This window comes from Cupressus sempervirens, chromosome 5, assembly GCF_028749045.1.
Source record: "Cupressus sempervirens isolate cs-2001-9-10 chromosome 5, ASM2874904v1, whole genome shotgun sequence".
Lineage (NCBI taxonomy): Eukaryota > Viridiplantae > Streptophyta > Pinopsida > Cupressales > Cupressaceae > Cupressus > Cupressus sempervirens.
The window spans coordinates 158,602,235-158,627,130 of record NC_143122.1 but is presented as its reverse complement, the minus strand read 5'-3'; the positions used below and the strand labels follow the sequence as shown (position 1 = coordinate 158,627,130).

At 32.9% G+C, this 24,896-nt stretch overlaps 1 protein-coding gene across 2 annotated transcripts in view; it reads right to left on the bottom strand.

Annotated features, from left to right (window-relative positions):
• LOC149554920 (beta-galactosidase 5-like) overlaps positions 1-24,896 on the bottom strand; it is a 183,798-nt gene that overhangs the window by 143,877 nt on the left and 15,025 nt on the right. For both annotated transcript variants that reach the window (XM_089828922.1, XM_089828923.1), the window contains exon 7: positions 22,655-22,749. In XM_089828922.1, coding sequence (XP_089685048.1) covers positions 22,655-22,749 — 95 coding nt within the window. The remainder of the gene's footprint in view (positions 1-22,654; positions 22,750-24,896) is intronic.

Genomic DNA, 24,896 nt, shown 5'->3' with positions numbered 1-24,896 from the left:
TAAAATTTAGATATTAAAGGGAGGAGAGTTTATTTTAGAGAGGACAAAAAAAAGGAAGAGAAAAGAGGAGTTCAAAAAGGAAAAATGGAAGAGGAAAGTGATATGAAGAAAATAAGGAAGTGACTTTTTGAAAAGGTGTCAATGATATTGAAAGGATGTGAACCTTCGAAAGGGTCATAATTATAAATAGTTGTGGCTCTTCAAAAATAATGTGATTATATAGTGGGACCTTTCCAAAGGATGTTAGTTATGAAGTGTTGTGACTTTTTGAAAGTATTATAACTATGAAGTGTCGTGACTTTTCAAAGGATTCGTATTATGAAAGGGTGTGAATCTTGGAAAAGAAGAAGGTACGAAAAGTATGTTTATGAATTATATTTGTTTAATCATGTTTATGAATTTATTTATATTAATCAACCATACTTGTAGATAATGTTGTGTTAGCTCATGGGGTTAACACCATGGATATTAATGAGACTCGCAGCATGGAGCATGTGAGATATTAAGATCTACATTGTCCACCATGGCTGAGAATCAATGTGAACTCGAAGCATGGAGCATGTGAGATATTAATATCTACATTGTCCGCCATGGCCGAGAATCAATATCGAAGCATGGAACATGGAGATATTAAGATCTCCATTGTCCGCCATGGTCGATAATTGATGTGCCAGAATATTCTAACGTTGTCAAACATATACATATGTCGTTGGCCTTGGATAAGGGATGCCCGTCCAAGAAGAATCTTAAGGGGATGACAGCGAGGTAGCTATGAGCTAAGGCTCGATCTGAAGACGTCCTTAAGATTGGGGTTAACTTAGAGGGTAGAATAATATAGTTAGTTTTATTATTATTGTGATTCTAACATTTATTTTGCAGGTATTGTGTGTCCCTCACTAACCCTTTTAATGGGGACATTACAGTGGTATCAGAGCACGATCTTGTCATCCTTTAGGGTTAAAGAGGATCTAGAAAAATAATTTATATGAAAGGTTAATGTAGAAAGTTAATGACTATTAGAAAGGACTCAAACATATCTATGATAGCAACCTAAGAATTTAGACTAAAAGAAAAATATATTTCAACTCAACAAAAGAAATTTTCTAATTGCTTGAGGACAAGCAATTTGAGGAAGGTCGGACTGTCATATCCTCATTTTAAGATAGAATTTTAATAATAATTAGATAATACAATATTATTAAATAAATAATAAAGTTATATTAAACCTAATACTAAAATATAAAATAAGGAAATAATAATTATTTAATCTATATTATTTATCAAATAATATTTAGTATGATACTTAAAATAATTAAAAAATAATAAAATCTCAATTGAATAAAGAAAGAAAAAAAATTAGATACAAGAGACAATATTATAGAAAGTATGTTAATTTTCTAAATAGACTTTAATAATAAATAATAATAAACACACATGAGTAGGTAAATAAATAATATAGCATAGAATAATATAAATTAACTAAATCTAATGAAAAGTCAAGAGATGTTTAACAAATAGACATGATCATTAAAATTAAGATATTAAAGGGAGGAGAGTTTATTTTAGAGAGGACCAAAAAAAGGAGTTCAAAAAGGAAAAATAGAAGAGGAAAGTAATATGAAGAAAATAAGCAAGTAACTTTTTGAAAAGGTGTCAATGATATTGAAAGGATGTGAACCTTCAAAAGAGTCATAATTATGAATAGTTGCGACTCTTCAAAAATATTGTGATTATAATGTAGTGGGACTTTTCCAAAGGATTTTAGTTATGAAGTGTTGTGACTTTTTGTAAGTATTATAACTATGAAGTGTTGTGACTTTTCAAAGGATTTGTATTATGAAAGGGTGGTACTCTTGGAAAAGAAGAAGGTAAGAAATGTATGTTTATGAATTATATTTGTTTAATTATGTTTATGAATTTATTTATATTAATGAACCATACTTGTGGATAATATTGTGTTAGTTCATGGAGTTAACACCATGGATGTTAATGAGACTCGAAGCATGGAGCATGTGAGAATTTAAGATCTCCATTGTCCGCCATGGCCAAGAATCAATGTGAACTTAAAGCATGGAGCATGTGAGATATTAATATCTACATTATCTGCCATGACTGAGAATCGATATCGAAACATGGAGCATGGAGATATTGAGATCTCCATTGTCCACCATGGCCGATAATCAATGTGCTAGATATTCTGATGTTATCAAACATATGCATATGTCATTGGCCTTGGATGGAGGATGCCCATCCAAGAAGAATCTTAAGGGGTGCGCTCCTTGGATGATAGCGAGGTAGCTATGAGCTAAGAAGCCCGCTCTAGAGATGTCCTTAAGATTGGTGTTAACTTACAGAGTAGAATAATATAGTTAGTTTTATTATTATTGTGATTCTAACATTTATTTTGCAGGTATTGCTTGTCCTTAACTAACCCTATTAGTGGGGACATTACAACGAAAATCTTTCCCTAGCCTGTCTATAGGTTTTAAAGAATCCCAGTTGTCTTGTTAAAGGTGCATCATGTATAGTTTCCATAATCTTACTTTTGAGCTTAGATCCTAGTACGAGGTAAATATGATCCTTTTAGAAAATCATATCATCTATTACCTTGAACCTATTGTCTTGAAGCGATCCATCCATAATCTAATATGCTTGAGTATTCTTAGAATACTCAACCAACAACTGAGACTTCCAATCTATTGAAATCTCAGATATAGCACAACATTCCGCTATTGAGGGTCTCCTTGAAAGTGCATCAGCAACTTCATTTTTCTTACCTTTGACGTACTCAATGTCAAAATCATAGGCTCGAATCTTGCTGATCTTCTTTTGTTGTCTCTCGTTAAGATCCTTATGTTTTAAGTAGTGCAAACTATTGTGATCCATTCTAACTGTGAATTTGCCCCCTACTAGGTACTGTTTGAACTTGGCGAAAGCATGCATAATAGCCAACATCTCCTTATCAAGTGGAGTACAGTCTCTCGCCATCCTTGAGCTTCCTGCACTCATAAGAAATCGGATGCCTATCCTGCATGAGAACCGCGCCAATACCACTCCCTGAAGCATTACACTCAAGAACAAACGGTCAAGAGAAATCAGGCAGTGCCAAATTGGGCATGTGCTTATCACTTGTTTGAGCCTATCAAAGGTCTCCTCTGCCTCAACTGTCCATCTGAAAGCCCCTTTCTGTGTGAGGTCGATGAGGGGAGCCACTATCTGAGAGAAAGCTCTACTGAACCTCCTGTAGTAAGAGCAAAGACCCATGAAACCTCTAAAATCTGATACATTCCTCAGTGGTGCCCAATCTAGGATTGCTTGAATCTTTTCTTGATGTACCTTCACCCCATCTGCACAAATCATGTGACCAAGGTCAAGAATCTCTATCAACCCAAACTCGCACTTGGACTCCTTAGCGAATGAGTGCTCCTCCATGATACTGAGTACCTCATCTAGATGCTCCAAGTGCTCGTCCCAAGTTCTGCTGAAAATCAATGTCATCAAAATATACTAATACGCTCTTCCACAACTACTTACAAAAGATGTGGTTCATACATGACTGAAATGTAGTTGACGCATTAGTGAGTCCAAATGGCATAACCAAGAACTCATAGTGACCATAGTGACATCGAAAGGTTGTCTTATGCACATCCTCCTCACGTCCTCCTCACGAACCCATATCTGATGGTACCCTAATCTGAGATCTATCTTTAAGAAGTAAACTACCCCATGTAACTCATCCAGTAGCTCATCAATGCGAGGGATTGGGTACTTGTTCTTGATGGTCCTCTTGTTGAAAGCACGATAATCAATACACATGCGTAGGGTGTCATCCTTCTTCTTCACCAATACAACTGAAGAAGCAAAGGGACTAGAGCTAGGTCTGATGTGTCCCATGTCTAGAAGTTTCTTAATCGTCTTTTCTATCTCCTCCTTATAATGCCTGGGATGGCGATAAGGTGTTGTGATAACAGGTTTGACACTCTCCAACTCAATGATATGCTCAAACCCTCTATCTGGGGGAATGCCTGGGGGTATGTCCTCAAAAACACTTGAAACTGTTGTCCCATGTCTAAGGTAGCCTTAAAAGAAATAAAACATTGTGTTGCCCACTCCATGTCATCATGCCTCATAATTGCCTCCATTCTGTGGGCTGAAATCAATCTGGGTTCAACCTCTGGCATAGCCTTGGGGATCACCTATCTACCATCCTTTAAGAATTCTAGTTGCATCTTATCATGATCGACTGTGTACCTGCCAATAGTCTACAACCACTATCTACCCAACACGGCATCTAACCCATCCAAATCAACTACATAAAAATCTGCCTCAAGAAGAAACTCATCAAAATGAATCGGAAGTCGTAACACCTTCCCTATGCATCTCAATCTCTCACCTCTTGCCACTCTAACCTCAAACTAGGGTATGTCGTCAATCTGTAGTTTCCTTTTAGTAACTCATCATGAGCTTATGAAGTTATGCGAGGCACTTATATCCAAGAGATATATAATACGCTATCCTCTAACAATTCCTTTCAAATGAAAGGAGTGTGTCGTGGGATCACTAGAAATTGATGCTATGATAGGAGGTTGCCCCCGAGTGCCTCCCTTCTTCCTCTCTCTAGGTGGTCAATCCTCATTCTTCTCCTCATCACTATCATCAAAATCGCTACCCTCCTACTACTCATCCTCCTCCTCTGAAAGTACCTCTACATAATGTATCTTGCCTTTACCAAGGCATCTGTGGTCCAGTGTCCATGGCTCTCTGCAAGTGAAGCATAGCTTCTTCCTCCTGAGTTCATTCCATGTCTCAAAGTTCATCCTAGGAGGTGTAGCCTTATGTCGGTTTTTGTTCTTTTGGAATGAAGTGGTCCCCTTATACATTTTCTTAGGAGGTTGTTATATCAAAGAGGGTGACTCTAGATCGTGTGCGATCTTAATAGCATTGTAGAAAGTGTTTGATTAAGTACCTTAACCAAACCTCTATATCTATTTTGTAAACCCTCGATGAACAGCATTACCTTACGCTGTTCTGACATGTTTGGAACCATCATTGCGAATTGTTAAAACTCATCATTGAAATCATCCAGAGGTCTACCCTATCGTAACTGAGTCAAATCCCTATAATAGATGTCAATACCTTTCCTATCAAAGGGAGTAATCAGCTTAGAGTTGAATATCTCATAGGACATAATGAGACCATGATCCTAGGTAATCAACCCGTGATGCCACCAATCATATGTCGCTCCCTCTAAGTGCATCATAGCAAATTTGATGCCTTCTGTCTCTAACATAAGTTTAAGTGCTAGGTAAGTATCTAGCTTGTGAATCCAAGCTTTCGCAGATGTCTTACTATTACCATCAAAAGTAGAAAGAGATGGTTTGTTCATAGCATGCTTTAAGTCTCTGTTTGGTGCTCTAGGTCTCCTATCATGCTACTATTTATCTGACTCCCTTTTTTGATTTAGATATTGGACAAAAGACATGTTTTGTTTAATTAGATCAGGAAACAAATCTCATTCATCATACGTTGCCATAACATTGTCTAGTGGTAAGTTTGGTGTTGTTGGTGGTGCTACCTCTTCCTTTGCATTAAAAATTGGCATTAAAGGCCTATTAGTGTTTCGCGTGGGAGCCCTAACAGCTCAAGGTGATCCCGCTACACTACTACCTCCATTGTGATGGCTCAAGGCTCTCCTGTTAATAGGGGCTAATTGTCGTAAATTAGCTGCAAGTTGCTAAAGTGCATCAGCTATGTTATTCTGCCCATCTCTAATAGCCTACAATGTTTTCCTTCTCGATCCAGTTTAGCTTCATTGCGTGCCATTTGAATGTTGTTTTCCTGTATGGCCTATTCAATCTGATCAACCTTTTTGGTCTATTCAGCTTGTTCACCTATTCCAAAAATCAATTCCTCATCCACTGAATAACTATCCTCAATATCAATCTACTCGGAAGACCCTACTTGTTCTGGTTAGAGGTGACTAAATTTTTAAGGTTTCTTTCTCATACCCCACTGTCATTTTATTTCCTATTTATCCCACAAGATGACAGGACCTATAGCTCTGATACCACTGTAATAATCTCTACTGGATTGGATCAAAAATACTGAACTTAAACTAATGGTAATATCGTCAAATAGTTGTTATGAAATCAAGTCCTTAAGCAACCATATTACTGACATGCTACTGTAGTGATTACTAACAGAAATGACATGAAATAGTTTTATTAAACTAAGAAGAAAATCATGTTCTTTCAATCAAATTCCTAGTTGGCAGTTCAATATCTCAATATTGCAATAATGGATTATAGACTTGCTAACAAATCAACAGTTGTGGCACAATGTACTAATGACAGATTTTTCCAACTTCAAGAAAAAAGAACATACAGTGATTGAATGTGAGCAGTAATTAACATACAGTCCCGTTACTAGAATGAGTGTCAACTGGAGGACCGATTTAGCCCAGAATATACTCCCAGCATCTATGTCTTCATCTTAAATGCCATCTACAGTCTGTAATATACTAGACCCAACTACATTAATTTATCAATTCTTTCTTCTAGAGTCACTACGGCTAGAGTACTGATATATGACCAATCTGAAGGTGATGGTGTTTGACAATGTTGAGCTATTATCCCGTGTTACCTCCAAGCGTACAATTGTCCTTGTAGATGCACCGTCCTTTATTAGGAATTCCTGTTATTAACCCCGACCTGCAACTTTTGTGTATGTACACTCACGTGTGGGAGTTAATATGAAGCCAACCCAATTGTTGTTCAATCCCCCATGCCTGCTACGTTCTCAACTTTGTATTATTATATTAACCCACACTGTTACAATTCAACTGAACTTGAAGAAGATACTTACGTGGAAACTACTCTTCTATCATAGATGGACTCTTCACTCTTCTTGTCGTCCAACTCCAACTCTTCCAGTTAACGTCCTATGTGTGGTATTAAGCACTGCAATCTTTAATCGCCTTTAGGTCCTAGAGTTATAATTATCTGAGATCAAGGCATCATTCTTGTCCGTAGTTTTGGAAGTGCAATGTGAGAACTAGGTTTGTGCCCAATCTCACATTTTTCCTCAAGGGGTTTCGTCCTTAGGAAATATCCAGTCACATTTAAGCAACCATTAGGATTACATAGAAATGTCATATATTCATTGTGCTAATCCCAAGGCAAAAGCTTTCTTATATAACCTCAAAGTGTGGGCAGATACAAACATCTTTGCAATGTGGGATAAAAGACTATTTCGTCTTTTAGTCACTTAAGTCATTTTGTCTTAAAGTGACTTTAAATAATAAAGTACTTTATATTTCAACTCAATAAAATAAAGTGACTTAAACCTTAGGATTTCCCATTAAAATCTCCTCAGCTGAAACCAAAACTCCTATGACTGGCTGGTATCCTAAATCACCTGTCATTAGCCTATCTGGATGAAAAGATAGACCAACTAGGCACCATTAAGGCTAGCACGGAGAAGGGGTCATTACACCTTGGCAATAATCATGGATCCTTTGGTGACTTTCCAAGAATTCAGATGAAAGAATGAGTGGTATCCTTGTGCAAAAAGCTGACTAACAAAAATCAGATTTCTCCTCAATTTGGGAACATGACGAATATCCTTTAGCAACCATTGGTTTCCTCCTTCCAGCTGTCGCATAATGTCACCTTTACTAACTATCTCACAAGACTTATTGTCTCCAAGGAATACTTCTCCAAATTGTCCTTCATGATAAATGTATAACAATTCGTACAAGAAGTGGCAAGAAAAGAGGCTCCGGAATCTATCACCCAAGAATCAGATTTGATGACACTTGTTGAAAGAAATAAAATACTTTCATCATTCTCATAGGTTGTATTGGCTTCAATTTTTCTCACCTTCTCTTGTGCCTTCTTGTAAGCCTAACAACTTCACTTTGAGAGGCCAGTCTTACCACAAAACCAGCACTCTCCATTCCTACCTCTTGACTTGATCTACTGGGTGATTTAGATTTCCTTTGACTGTGATTGTTAACTCTGTAATGGGTTCTTCCCCTTGTCTCGGTGTTGACCATGGTGAGAATATCACCAGATGAAGAGTCTTTGTTACTTCTTCTCATATCTTCACTAAGTAAAGTGGCCACAACTTCATCATGGACCAGCTTGCTCTTTGCGGAATTTGAAGCGCTAACTACTGTAACATGGCACCCCAACTGTCAAGAAAGGAACACAACAAGATGATAGCTTTAGATTTGTCACCTTGAGTCATACTAATTGAGGTTGCTTAACATAATAAGGTGTTCAAATCATTTATATGATTTGACATCGCAATCCATTCCTTCATTTTCAGCATGTAGAGCTTCTTTATAATATAGATTTTATTTGCAGTCGATGTAGTTTGATACATGCTTTGAAGTTTATTCCAAACTTCCTTCATTGTCTTTTCGTTCAATACATTGAGCAAGTTGCTTTGAGATAGCGAAAGAAAAATTGATGCCTTCACCTTCTCATTAATCTTTTCCCAATCTTCATCCATCATTGCAGTTGGTTTCTTACTTTTTCCTTCAATGCAATTGACAGGTCTTGCTTAACCAGCAAGGAACTCATCTGCACTTTCCACAGGCTGAAGTTCTTATGAATTTCTCTACTTTTGCATCCTCCATCTTTCCAAAAATTCAACACCGATTTCCAATTTGCACAAGCTGTTGTCTGATACCAATTGAAAGGATTGATTGCAAAAATGAACACAGCTGATGAATAAACAAATTTAACAAGTGAAAATACAACACCAGATTTCTCGTGGTTCACCACAATTGTGGCTACCTCCAGACTGAGCAGACTACTGTATTATTATGTAAAAATTTGAGATACAAATGATGTAGGAACAGCATATAATTTAAGGCTCCAATTACATTACAAATGAAGAGTCTCGTATAACCAAGAGACACGCAATTGGAGGAAAATAAATATTATGACTGATGGCCTTCATACAATAACAGTACCTTTCATTATCCAAAAAAATTTAGAAGGAATACATACCATTAGCAAACAGCAGGTCCATTCTAGCCAGCACGCCAGGTATTGCATAATTGACCCCCCTTGTGAATATCTCGGAACCGTGTAGATTTTGACTAACATTGATCAAGAGCAAATTGACCTTAGCAATCTGTCTTAAACATGGAATGGTACATTCATTGCGTACCCATAATAATTGTAAGACATGGAAGGTAACAAAGGCACTATAATCTTTGAAAATCTTAAAGCGGAATTCAATCGTTCATATATTGACATAATCCTCCTTTCCAGTGTTAACTTAGTTGATTCATAGATCAGTAAGCATCCTCCTCCCCTTCGTATTAAAATTGCTACACGGAATTGCTCAAACGTCTCCCGTTTCTCTCAACAAATCACCCAGTTTTCATTCGCTCACTTTAAAAACAAATCACTTAAAGTCTATCCCTTTCAGACCACAATTTACCACTGGAAGCTCTCTCAGCCTCCCCTCTCCACAACACTGTTTTAGCCATTTCAGTTTGAATTTGATTCGGGTTTTCATGCCTAGGGTTTCCGACCATGTCTCTCACAGAATAAAGATTATTTCAGCATACTGAGAACATTTACAGCTCAAACTCCCAAGACTCACATTTATAAGCAGCGTGCTTATTTTTGGTATTTTATTCTACCGTTTTTGAGCCGTTCTGTTTTAGTTCTTTTTATTTTGAAATCGTATTTGAACGCAAATGAAAAAGCAACGGTTGAGCGTGATTTTGTTTGCTTTTTATTGCTACTCTGCTAAAATTAGTGTACGAGTGTCATATATTTTTTTTTGTTTATTATTTATAGATAGCTCGCCATCTCTTTGGGTTTTATATTAGAATTCACATAATTGTACACTTGGATTTTGAGTTGTTTAAATTTTAATGGTATATCATTTTACCTCTGTTTCATAGATGTGATATTTTTGGCATTTAAAATAATATAAATTTTGTTATTATTATCTTAATGCAATTGATATTCATTTGTTACTTCATATAATTTAGAAATTACTATTATGATTTGATTCAATGTGTTTACATATGTTCAAGTGTGAATGAACAAAGTTGTCCTTATATTGCTTTTGTGTAAATGCTTTTACATCATTGATCTAATGTCCCTTAAACAATCATTAGGTTGTTTCTTATGCCTCCCACTACAGTCACTCCCTTCCATGTGGGTGACAACATGAATGTAACCAACCTATCATAAGAAATCATGGCTATCAACTATCTTGTAAATGAATCAAGGATACTATTTCTCACCACTCCTCTCCTCGTGGGCATAGACATGTACCTAATCAAACAACCAAAAGAGATCATGGCTCGCAGTAACATGACACTTAATTGCCTTCCAAATGAGTTAAGGAATATGGACTTCACTAATGGTCTCAACCTATTATGTCTATCATTAGAATCTTTGAATGTGTATAGCGCTCAATCATAGCAAGTTTCCTTCCTAGTAGCTAGTAATTTCTTAGGTTCGTGAACCAAATAATTGTGATCTCTCTAATGGTGATTTTTCACCACCTTGTGTCTTTAATAGTTCTTGTTGTTTAGAATTGACCCTATCAAACTTTTCTTTGTTGTTTAACCTTGGACTTACATAGACTTTGAAGGTGTATCTTACTACCTGCCCCTTTTTTATGAATAGTGCTCTTCTTAACAAATAAAAATATAATTAAATCAAATTTAGTTATATGAAACTATAATAATATACTAGTGGGGTTTCGGGGTAGTGCCTCCAATAGTCATATTTTATGTATAACTTATCATTGTAAATGTTGATTGTTTATCATTAGGTTACAAATTTAACCATGGAGATTTCGGTGTGCTTTGATTGCTCTAGAAGGTAGCCCTATTTTATATGGGTAGTATATTACAACTATGAATTATGGTATATTTTAAGGGATTGGTAGTTATTGAGTTGCTTCTAAATCTCCATTGGTGATACTCTTGTGAGAAGCTTGCTAAACCAATATATAGTAAATTAGTTTTGATTGTTGAATAATATATTAGATAGCTTTTGGAGTGTGGGATTTTTTCCTCACAGGGTTTTCGTCGTGTAAATCATAATGTTGGGGTGCATGTTATTTATTTTTATTTATGTTGAGTTTTTGTAATTGTTGTAGAGATATGTAAAGTTTTGCATAACCCTTCTCTTATTAAAGTTGGTGTAGAAAGTTGTTTTGCTAACTAAAATTTGTCATCTACAAGTAATAATAATTTATCATATTTGTGCCCAACCACATGTAGTTGAAGGTCAAGTTGGTTGGAATTATTAGCTCTTAAATTGTATAGCTCTTTCTACTTGAAGATTTGTTATTTCTTATTATTCAAGCTTGGATTTATTTGGCTTCGTTTTCTATTTTAGTTTTCCATTTGAGCTTGGTCTTGTGCATAGAGCTTAAAGGTGTTCCTTTCAACAACCATCCCTTTTCATGAATAGTATATTATTATTATTATTGCTTGAATAGATAAAAATGTATATGAAACCACTATTCATTAAAAAAAGTTGATCTATTGTTTCAATTGTTAAAGTGCATAAGTATTTATTACAATTAAATAAAAATAACTATAGCTATTTACTATAGTTAAATGAAAATAATCATGTACATAAATACATTAATTTTATTATTTTATACATTTAAAAAAAAATCCATATATTCATTAATTTGTTCAATATTTTTAGGTTATTTTGTTTGCAATTCTTTAATATATTGTGTTGGTCAATTCATGTCATTAGACTCAATCTTATTGTCATTATAATTAGACCACTCAACATAATCATGACCTTATAAATAATTAAAAAGAACTGTAGAGAATCATTTTCTTTCCATTTAAATGAGAATAAAAACTTAGATGTACAACAACTCTTTAATACATTTTGTTGACCAATTAATTTCATTATACTCCATCTCATTGTCATTATAATTAGCCCTCTCAATGTAATCATGACCATATAAAAAGTCAAAAATTACTCTTTTGCTTTCTTTTCTTTTTGTCAAATAAGAGAATAAAATTTAGATGAGAAATTATAAGAAATACAATAGAATCGACAATTTCAAAAATTATAGAAATTTAGTGTAAATAAATGGTTTAGAACTTATATTGATGTGTATAATAATTTTCAAAAAGTTAAAGTACATCTATAAACATGTGCACTATTTTAAGTAGATAAGAGAATATAATAGCATTCTCTTGTCTTGTTATCTTCTTAAGGATGATGAAGCATGGAGTTTGATCTATATTTAAAGGAAACCAACTCACACAATTTATACAGTAAACTAAGCACACTAACAATATGGAGTATGGAAACCATATGAATTCTACCTTTATAAATTTTACAATATGCGTGTGTGTGTACGCATGTGCATGTGGGTGTGTGCGTGTGGGTGTGTGTGTGTGTGTGTACACACTAATAATATGGACTATGAAAACCATGTGAATTTTACCTCTATAAATTCTACAATGTACTTGTGTATGTGCTTGTGCTTATAATTCTACAATGTGCGTGTGAGTGTGCGCTCATGTGTGGGTGTGTATGTATGGGTGTGTTTGTGGGTGTGTGTGGGTTTGTGGGTGTGGGTATGTGTGTTTGTGTGTGTGTACAAACTAAGAATATGGACTATGGAAACTGTGTGAATTTCACCTCTGTAAATTATACAATGTACTTGTGTATGTGCATGAGTTTATAATTGCAATGTAGGGGTTACATCATTTATATTAATGATAAAAGGATATTACATTTTTTCATGTGATCTTATGCACTTTACTCACTTAAATGCATTATTTAACAAATAGCCTACCTTTTGAAATTTCTATCATTGTTTAGTTTTTCTTAATCTTTTTAATAAAAGTAGGTCATCAACACCTAAATATATAAGTAATTTTTTAAAACAAAATTTATCATTTTTTAATTTAAAATTTATGAAAAATGTAGCACACTTAGGAGAGATTTCATGTTGTGATAATATCAACTTACTCTACTTTGGATTAATAGTTAGATTAAAAAAATCATGTTGTAGTTGTCAATGATGTTGGAAGTGACAATGTTGGGGAGGATAATCCATTGTCTAGCCATGTTGTGGTAGTTCACCAAAGGGATATCATGGAAGAACAACCATTTTCTATCAGTTCTATGGAGTTGAGCATTGTTATCTTGTGATTACCTAGGTATTAAGGGTTTTTGAAATGAATAAAGTTTTGGGTTCTAAGAAAAATGTCTAATCCAGAGGCTAAATGTTAATTTTTGTTGTTCTAAACAAATATGGATATAGTTGGGATTATAGATCTTCTAGTCTATATTTCGACCCATTTTGGTCAACATATGGCCTTGAATCAATGTAATAATTAGTTCAAATCAAATTAGGTTTTACAATCATTCATCTTCAAGGATATTTGACGCTGATAAAGAGCCTTTTTGTCTATTTCTATATGTATTCAAACTATTTTACTTAATATATATACAAGCTAGTTGCCTTCTATTAAAAAAAAAAGGAATTTTGTTATGAGTACCAAGAATATTCTAAGATTTATTTTATTTTATTTTGGTCATTAAAAAAAGGCATATGTGATGTTATTTTATTAGTTAAATTATATTTTATTTTATTTTGGCCCCATTCAAAGTGCAAGCATTGAGAGAAAAAGAACAAGAAATTGTTAAAATAAAGAAAAAGTTAAACCACAATAGTAGTAAAAGGAAATAAAATTTATTAAAAAAATTTATCGGTAAATAGCCGAAGCCTAGACTAATTATTGTTCTTTGTTGTAATTGATTATTTTTATGTGTTAAGTGAATTTGAACCCAAGACCTCCCACATAAGAGGCTCACAAGTTACCATTGTGTTGTAGGCTCTTGCCTAAAAGGAAATAAAATTTATTATATAAAGGGTGACCTCTCAATTAACTACACACACACACACACATGTGTACATGCATACATATATTGATCATATCTATATCACTTTCTAGTGATTCAAGTTTAAAAGTAAGATCAATATTAATCGTTTCATTCATGATAGAGTAGAACATTCGAGCTTTAAACAATGATCAACAAATTGAGATTCATTAGCAATTAAGCTTTATTATCTCTTTAAATATGTATAAACAAAAGGAACTTTGGGATGTTATCACCAAATAATAATGATTTTTGAATTCATGAGATATTAAGGGTTATACAAGTCTTATTTTCATTGCATAATATTTTCTAGTACATGGGACTATATTCATGAGATATTAAGGGTTTTACAAGTCCTATTTCTATTGCATAATAGTTTCTAGTATAGTGGACCTTTATTGAACTTGATATTAACTTGACACTTTAGATCTCCTATATTATTGCATGAACATGTGATCTAAAGAAATTTGTAGAGAATGATTGCTTTAGCATGATTTGTGTTCACACGCAAGTGTTGGAGTTGTGTGGGGATGAGTTACCTCTTGGAAAGTCCTAGTGCTTCATCACTATGAGCATCATGAAGATGCAATGAGTACTAAGTGTTTCAATCATTCTCATGAGAGATGGGTTCTTGTGAACTACTACTCATGAAACATGGGTCAATGAGTTTGACTCAAAAACTACATAGTTGATCTAGTAGAATATCAGTACTCTTGATTATTTATAAGAAATGTTCAAGAGATCTAGATGTTTTTATTGAAATAGTAGCATGTAACAAAGGTGTTGTCCCTTACAAAAGTTCAACACAAAAATGCACAACAATCAAAACAAAATAATTAGTCCAAAGACTATATCAACAACAATAAAAAACTTCTTCCAAAGCAACTTACAACAAAATTCACAACAAGAGTGATTTCCAACAAAAATGGGGAACTCATGTACAAGGACCCAATGTGACTAAGTGTGACTAGGATATCTATGGTCATGACAAGTGTTGCTAAAGACCCTATACATTGGGATATTTTACTGATGGATGAGCATGATTATTTCCAAAACTGTAGGTGCCAATCTATTAATGCAAAGGTGGCATATCCAAGTGTGGGATATCATTTTATGTTAATATATGTATTGGTAATATGCTAATAAACTTGATTAATTTTGCAAGTATATTCACTAAATAAAAACTGCTTCAATATTACACTTTGTATGATTCTCAAATAACACTTGATCAAAATTATTCTAAATAAGAATGGTAGTTGTTTTGTTAGAATGGTCATATAGACCCTAATGTATAAAAAAATTCATGTTCGATTAATTTTGGTACTATTTGGTGTTATATTGCTTAGATATAATTTTATTGATGACTACTATTGGGAAATGTGCACTATTTATTATGCTTATCTAAACAAACTTACTTGTTTCTATAAAAAAATATGTGTAATTATTGATGGCTTTGATCGTTCTTCTTGTAACAAAGGAAAGAACTTTGATTTAACTTCTTTCAAAAAGTTTTTTTTTTGATATTTGGAGGGCCCAAAGGATTAAAAAATCTAAATAAAAATCACCCCTTTATAGGAATGTCTTATTAAATAGATTTGTTCATATTCTTAATAAACAATTAACATCGATCCAAACTACTTAAGTGGAAAATATTAATGAACTTTTTATCTTAGATGTGTTGACCTTATGGTCAAATCATTTTTCTATTAGTGACTTAACACTTAGTCAACTGGTTACATTGCTACTGAGCTCTATAGTTGCTACCAAGCTTATCATATTGCTAGCAGTGTAAGCCAAGTGTTTTAGTTGCTACCAAGCTACTCAGTCAGATTATACTAAGCTTCATAATGTCTACAAAGCATCTAAGACATAATATAGTATTTGCTGAGCTCTACAATGTCTACGAAGCTAATAAGGCAAAATACAATGTTACCTGAGCGTAATAGAGTCTACCGAGATTTCTAGTATAAGTGATGAAGATCTTAGTGTTAACTGAGCTCTATAGTGTTAACCAAGTATATCAATGTCCACCAACCTCACAGTGTTAATGAAGTGAATGAAGACAATGTTGACCAAGCCATGTAGTGTCAACCAAATAATTTAATATCTACCAAGTTCTTTAGTGTTCACCAAGTCATCCAGTGTGAACTGAGTTCCTGCTACTCGAAGTGATCAGTATGGACCGAGCTTCAACGTCAACCAAGTGCCTAAGTCTGTTGAGTGTTGATAGTGTTTTTTGAGTGTCAGAACATCATTGAGTTTTCTTCAGAGACCAAGTTCTAGTAGGCAACTAACTTAGTGAATTATGATGAATTAGGTATTGTAGCTGACTCTAGTAAGTAATTAGGTGGATTGGTATATATGTAATATATGTTATCATATCGAAACAAGCATGAAAAAAAAAGTAAGAAGAAGATGAGTGTGAATTGAAGAAGGCTACAAGCAGTAAAACAAAAAGAAAAGACTCATCTATTACAACAAGGTGAACATTTTTATTCAAAGGAATCTCATTTTAGCAAACCAAGTTACAAATCATAGATCAACCATTGATTCATGCTAACAGGTGCATTAGTCAAATCATTTAACATTGACTTAACAGTCTATTATTGAATCTCCTAATAGAGTGCATACTTTATTGTATGTTTGTAAAATCCTTTCACAAGGTGGACCTAATAGTCCTTATTGCTCATAATAGGGATAATAGTCCTTGTTGCTCCTAATAGGGAAGATCACCAAAAGTGATCAATTGTAAGCCTTAATAGAACAACTTTATACTACAATAATAAAGCTTGTGGGTATCATCCCCACCCTTGTTTTACTTTCTTTGGAAGGTTTCTAGGTTACCAAATATTGTGTCAAGTGTTATGAATGTATTACTGCTTTCATTCTTTCATGCATGCAATTAGATTAGAATAATATATAAAGGATTAATTGGTGAAGTAAGTTAAAAGTTTTATCGGTTCCTAATTCACCCCTCCACTCTCAGTAACCTAGTCTACATTATAATTCCAACAATTGGTATCAGAGTGTTTGGTTCTCACATAAGAAGTTTAATAGCTTGAGGAAAGATCAGAGGCAATGGAGGTATGCATGCTAGACAAAGCTATTGAGAATGAGAAGTTGGATCTACAACTGGCCATGGGACAAATCAAGAGAATAAAGGAGCAACTCTCTCAATCCTTGCAAAGAAGAAAATTAATAGCCACACAATTGAATGGCAATCTCTACATTGAAGAAAAGATTGGAGACATATGTCAAGACAAAATTTCAAACAAATTTTATGCAACAATCAAAGACTTACTTGAAAAGAATCTCACTCTTCAAGAAGAAATTAGAAAGATGACAAGAGAATAAGAAATGCAATTAGTTAGAATGTGTGAAAACATGGAACAAATAGACAAAGCCAGTGAAGAGAAGAGATTGCTAATTGAAAGGATAGTAGAAAAGGACAATGAAATTCATCAACTATCCCTTCAACAAATAGATTTGATTGATCAACTCAATGATGCAAATCAATAGCTTATCAATTTGAGGATAGAGAATGAAAGGTTACAGAATGATCTCAGCATGGAAAAGTAAACCAATGAGAGGATGATGAAATCTCAAGAAAGCATGAATGAAATGAACAAGAAAATTCAATCAAGAAATAAAGCCAAAGTTGGATTAGGCTATACAAATGAAGGTGAATCATCTCAGCAAGGAGTTCAAAAGAACAAAAGGCCTACTTCTAATCATTGTAGAAAAATAGGGCATACATCAAACAAATGTTGGAGCAATGATAAACCAAATTCTATAGAAAATGTTACAGCTGCAACAAGCATGGGCATGAAGCAAGTGAATGCACAGAGAAAACCAAGTTTGAAGGAAAGTGTTTCAATTGCAATAAGCAAGGGCATAAAGTTTCAGAATGCAAGACCAAGGAGTGGAACCCAGCGAAAAAAATTGTGAAAACAATATTTGGTTGGGATTACAACACATGGTGTAGATGTCACTATTGTAATGAGTTTGGGAACATTGGAGAAATTTGCATAAAACATCACATGAGGAAGAGAGACACTACAAAGAGATGTTTTGTATGTAAAAAACTTGGACATCTTGCCAAGAACTATATGAACAAAGGAAGAGTTAAAGATGAAAAGAAAGCAAAGGCTAACAATATCGTAAACCAAATGAGGTAGCAATGGGTGTAGGAATCTCCAAAGAGTGCAAGCCAAGGTCTTGAAATTGTTGACACCCAAGTCAATGAGTTGGGTGATTCAACCATTTCAACTTAGTTAGGTCTATGGAGATTACTAGAACTATGATTCAAAAAGAGACATCTCATATTAGTTCCAGTCAGCAAACAGAATATCCATATCAACATTTAAGATGGACAAGGATCACCAAGTGAAGATGGAAGTCAAAAACCTTACTAAGAAAGGTTAGGTTGCAAGACCTTACTAAGAAAGGTCAAATTGCATAACCTAACCTAGTTTTAGATATAGATGTCGAGTTGGTGACTCTACCAAGTATCGAGTTTAGACTGAGTGGCCATAACTCTATCAAGTTCAAAGTTCTCTCCAAAATAGTAGTTCCTACTGAGTTAAAAGACCTTACTGAGTCGAAGGTATCTTCCCAGCAATGAAGACATAACTGAGTAGAGGACAATTTGTCACCAAGAGAACAATTGTATGAAGCATTAATGGCAATCATAAAGACTAAATTTTTTTTAAAGGAGAAAATTGAAGGCTATTATTACACCGTGAATTTCTAGAGCATAGAGCAAAGATCGTTCTAGAGGCCTCAAGTGATTCAAAGTGATTGTTGTTGAAGATTACTCTTGTGTTTAAAGCATTACTGAGCAAGAATGGCATCCTCTAGCAACAAGGTGAAAAGGGGTTCAGAAATGTTGGTTTGAGGCATTGATTGCAAAGCACCAGCATTCAAGTTAAGTCCAACAATTGCAGAAGCACTTAACCCTATTGGAGCACAATCGCAGATTCCTCCCAAGGTACTTCTTATACATGATATTTGATCATTTTACCACTATTCAATTCAAGAGTTGGGAACCCTAGAGATGAACCAAGTGTACAATGAGCTGCGTGTGGATGGTGTTTTGAAACCTAAGTGCAAGCATTTGGAGATGAAATTTTTATCACATATTCTATATATGTTGAGGGATTTCAAAGGGAAGTGGATTATGTTCATCTTGAGTCAAGTCCACAACATGCATTTTTGGTTGAATTATCCTATTCAAATCACCAACAAGATGATACATAGAATAATAGGGTTGCCAATGCTAAACAAGGTGAAAACCACAAAAATCCTAGGTCGAGTTGAACTAGAAAAGAAGACTCTTGTCGAGTGGGATGGCAGAGGGATAAAACTAAATGGAGTTACAAACATGGAGATAAATTTTGGCATCCATGTGATATCAAACAAGATTTATAACTGAAGTCATCTGAACAACGTCTCATGAGAAGTTATTGACCTAACATACAAGTTGGTGAAGAATAACCTATCCTTCAACCTTGTCGAGTTGTTGTTGAACCAATTTAGTAAAAACATGGACAACATCCAAGTTTCAAAGAACAAATCCAATGTGAACTGAGTCATCCAGTGCGAACTGAGTTCTTGTTACTCAAAGCGATTAGTATGGACCGAGCTTCAACATCAATCAAGTGCTAGAGTCTATTGAGTGTTGACAGTGTTTGCTATGTGTCAAAACATCACTGAGTTATCTTTAGAGCCTAAGTTCCAATAGGCAGTTGACTTAGTGAATTATAATGAATTGAGTATTGTAGCCGACTCTAGTAAGTAATTAAGTGGATCGGTATATATGTAATATATCTTATCATATTGAAACAAGTATTAAAAATAAGTAAGAAGAAGATGAGTGTGAATTGAAGAAGGCTACAAGCAATATAAGGAAAAGTAGAGACTCATCTATCATAGCAAGGTGATCATTTTTATTCAAAGAAATCTCATTCTACCAAACCAAGTTGCAAATCAGAGATCAACCACTCATTCATCCTAATAGGTGCATCAGTCAAATCCTTTAATAGGGCAGACTTAACAGTCTATTATTGAATCTCCTAATAGAGTGCATACTTCATTGTATGTTTGTAAAATCCTTTCACAAGGTGGACCTAATAGTCCTTATTGTTCCTAACAGAGCAGATCACCAAAAGTGACCAATTGTAAGCCTTAACCAGGTAACTTTGTACTATAATAATAAAGCTTGTGGGTATCATCCCCACCCCAGTTTTACTTTCTATTTGGAAGGTTTATGGGTTACCAAATATTCTGTCAAGTGTTATAAATGTTTTACTACTTTCATTTTTTCATGCATGCAATTAGATCAGAATAATATATAAAGGATTAATTGGCGAAGTAAGTTAAAAGTTAAATTAGTTTCTGATTCACCCCTCCCCTCTCAATAACCTAGTCTACATTATATTTCCAACAAGGTGACCTTATAAACAAAGTAAAATCTTCGAAATTGAGAGATGAATATTTTCATAAACCTTAAATATATAAGTACGCTTAAATGCTAATATGAGAAAGTATATCTTATAATATTTCATATCTAAAACAACTAGGATTCATTATATTTATTATAAAATAACTTTCTAGATGTCATTTAACTTTAAAGTTTTGAAAATATAATAAAGATAAGAAATAAAGAGATATAGAGAAATTATACTATAATTATCTATTCAAGAATAAACCTTAGGATCTTATTCCTTCATCCTAAGAATGGTTGTTGTCTGTCATTAGGTATATAATTTTAACTACAAAATACATAAATGGAAGACATAATTATTTGTTGAAGGATTTACATCAAAAAAAAATTAGAGTATGATGAAATCTTTTCCTCGTAAAAAGAAAGCAATATTAGGATGCATCTTGGCTTAAGAGCAGACATATGATTGGGGGATACCAACTTAACATGCATAATAGTTCTTCAAATTGTAATTTTTTAAAGAAAACTTCTTACCCAACTTAAATATTTTAAATAGACAAATGTATGTATATGTGAACTCAAAACTCTTTATATTGTCTTCAATAATCTTCTAGAGCTTGGTGTACAACAATTACTAACCAACGAGGTAGGATCCAACACCATTAATAGGGTGGACATTTTGACCTATAATATAGGGAAATAATAACATCACAGAGCAAATAAGAAATGAATTTCCTATCAATGGGAATAATCGACACACAAATGAATTAATTCCACCAATAAGGTTTAGCCACAACCAAGATTGGAAATATCTCTTTTTATCATGCATGTCAATCATTAGTCGAGGGAAATGGTAATAGTTACCCAAGTATTGTCAAACCATGGTAAATCACACCAAACAAAGTAAAAAGTTGCACATATAAGAAAGAGAGAATTACTCCACCATGATAAGGTAAAAGTTACAACCATGCATTTTCAAACACCTTTTTTTTGGTTATCCCTTTGACTAAATTTTTCTCACTCATTCTCTCTACTTCACTTTCATATTCTACACATTTCTTCTTTACCATGTGTTAATGATGTTTTTATATTTGAGTGCATGCTTACTTGAACACATAGATATTGACATAATGAAGATATTTAGGTTCATCCATAAATTTCTTAATATCATCATATCAAGTTTCAAACTCATCACTCACATTATAGCATTCAATAGTATATCCCTTACTTTGTTGCATTAAATCCATAGCAGTGTGGCAACTAATATGTATTATCACCCAATATAAGTAAATGTAAGGTAAAGAAATCTCCAAATCACAATAAAAACTCCCAATTCGCCTAGAGAACACTTAAAACACTAAATTTAGGTGTACTTGTAACTATTCAAAATACTTTTATCATTATTACATACAATACTTTGACTTGAATTAAATACCTTAAAAAAAACCACTTACACCATTAATATAGGCATAAAATTTTAAGTTCTACCCTCTTGTTCCAACTTATACCAATCTAGTCTCAAATTAGTTTTTGAGTAATTATCATTTATAGGTTGAATAAGGTATTATAATTTGATCATGCCCTAATCATTTTAGATTTAATGAAATAGATTTTCTTAGTTATAATACAAAAGCTTCTTAGAGAATGTGTGAAGCTTATGAACATCCTTTGATGATATATTCTTCCTATGTTGTTTAGAGAAGATAGTAAGATGATAAATTTGTGTTCAACAATATGAGGTTTGACCATATCTCCCTTCTCAACCTGAATTGGAGATCCAATCAAGACTTGGGATAATTTTCAATCATCTTCTATTATAAGCCAGACCTCTTCAAACTTCATAAATATATTGGAAGAATTATATTTTCTATATTATGAATAGCATGAATTGTATAATTATCAAAGCTATTAAGAATATAGAAATGACAGAGAATATATTTAAGAAATAAAAATCTTCTCTTTGATGGGGAATTTTTTTATTATAATAGAAGTCATTCACTAATTTGAAACAATTATACACACATGTTAGTAATGTAAACTTAATGTTCTATTTTACATTAAAATAAAAGTAAAATTATAATGTCATACATTTGATTGTCATGATATATTTACATCTCTCTTGATTGTTCTTATGACTCTCATCGACTTAAAATGGTCATTTATAAATAAAATAAATACAAGCAATGCTAATGTACAAAATAATATGTATTTTTTCAAAGTTATAAATCTTTATCAAACACAAAGATCAACATGAAATTGATTAATAACTACATAGATAGCTAAAAGAAATACATACCAACCAGTCCAAGCCTCTGTCCACATCCTAGGTTTTGTAATTGAATTGGGGCCAATGAATGTATCACCACAATACATACCATTGCAAGTATTTATCTAAAAAACAATGAATTTAAGTTAGATAATTAAATTATTTAATACTATTTTGAAAACAAAATAATATGATTAAAACATTAATTGCATTACAAACTCATGTCTATGATATATTTGCATACATACTCTTTCTTAGCTTGATGTTCTTTTTCTTTTATGAAACATACTTTTTGCATTTTCTATTATATATTTATATTGTAACATTTAAGGTGTGATAATGATCAAATCATTTCAAAACACTTTTAGTTGTACCTAAATACTAACATTTTTATATGGGTTATATAATGTTTTGTATGAAGTTCTATTATGTATAAACTTAAGTTCAAACTACTGCAATATTCGATCTTACAAGAATTTTATATCAAGAAATATGCAATGTAATTAATTTAGTTAAGATTTTCTTGTCAAATTAATTTTGTTAATATTTTCATATAAAATATTAAAATAGACATACAATTTTTTTTGTTCTCTATTCCTTATGAGAATTCTTTTTCTAACAAGAAATTTTTAGAAATTAATTTTTCGTCTTTATTAATGTTAGAAATATTTTTAGTGGATTTTAATTTTAATAATTGTCAGACAAGTATAATATATATAAGTTTTCAACAATATAGTTCTCAATATAAGAGTTATAACATATATTTTTAAAACAAAAATGATAGCCTTTGGATAAAATCTTTTTTTTAGATTTAAATTTCAAATTAGAGATTCAACTCTTTTATAATATGTTTGGAAGTCATATCAAAATGTCTAACATTTCTTCAAATATAGATAATACTATTTACTACATAGATTTCAATTTTAAATATTTATCTACTTGGTGGAAAAAATAGAGTTAGTGTCATGATCAAACTCATGTCATGAGCTTTCTTGTGATTTGTTCACAAAATGGATTTATTTTGGTTATATTTGACATTATTTTATGCCAAATTATTTGTGTTAGAAAAAACCTAAAACTTATTTTGGTTTAATTAATAGGCTTGAATACTTTCTGATTTTTGCCCAATTATTGGTGTCATTGGGGCTAACTATGAAATTGTGTACTCTATTTCGAGCAACATTTTTGAAGACTAGTTATGGTTGTTGTAGATATTATCTATAGTAGTTGGTTCTCAAGCATAGTTTCACAAGGTTGATATTTGTTATGATGCAAGTCCACCACAAATACATGCAATGATAATGGCTACCTCCCAAAGGTTTGTTCACCCCTACACCTCTAAGATGTGTTAGCTCAATAGAGCTCAAAGGAAATAGCCCCAATCCAATCTAAAAAATGGTTGTCTACATTATAAGTGAAAACACACATCACATAGGTTGTGTTTAGCCACATGGACATTAAAATATTATTCTTCTTATTCACATTCACAGAGAATGCAATTCACAAAGTATAAACAAGAACTATTTTGAGGAATACCATGGGAATGTTTCAACGAAGCAATGATTGACTTAAAAATTACAAAGAAAACATACTTGCAAAAAAGGGATTGAGGGTAACTTTCCAAAATGATTGTGATTCAGTCAATGAAAGACACAACTATAATCCATGTTGACCTCGTATAACAAATAAAAAAGGAACAAATGTTAGTCATATTTAAAATATGTAAGGAAAAATCAAGTAAATATATTTGGCATGAAGATAGTTGTAATTGATGAAATGATGAAAAAGATAAGTGGAAAACTTATAAATTAGAAGGGGTTGAATCTAGAAAAACCATAAGCTTCGATTATGGCAAAGGAGGAATTAATATTTAAAAAGACATTTAGGATCAAGACTTTTGAAGTGTAGGTCTTGAAGTTATGGAACTCTAAAGGAGTTAAATGATTAGTTCATAACAATTTGATTCTTTTAATTTATGAAAAAATATCATGGTTTATCAACTTAATATGCATGTTATAACATTTTTAACCTAGGGCTTTTCTATCCTTAGCATATTTTCTTTGATGAAATGTGAAGACTATGATTGCATAATATTTCTTCTTTTGTTTATCAAAGTATTTTGTGTTGACTTCTTTTATGTTTGGTCCGATTTACATATGTCAATCTTTTTAACTTCTATTTAGTCTAAGAAGTGACGAAGCATGTAACCTATTTAGTCATCCCTTAGCCTCTCACATAGAAGATGAATTGTATCTTTTATAGCTTGGTTCTC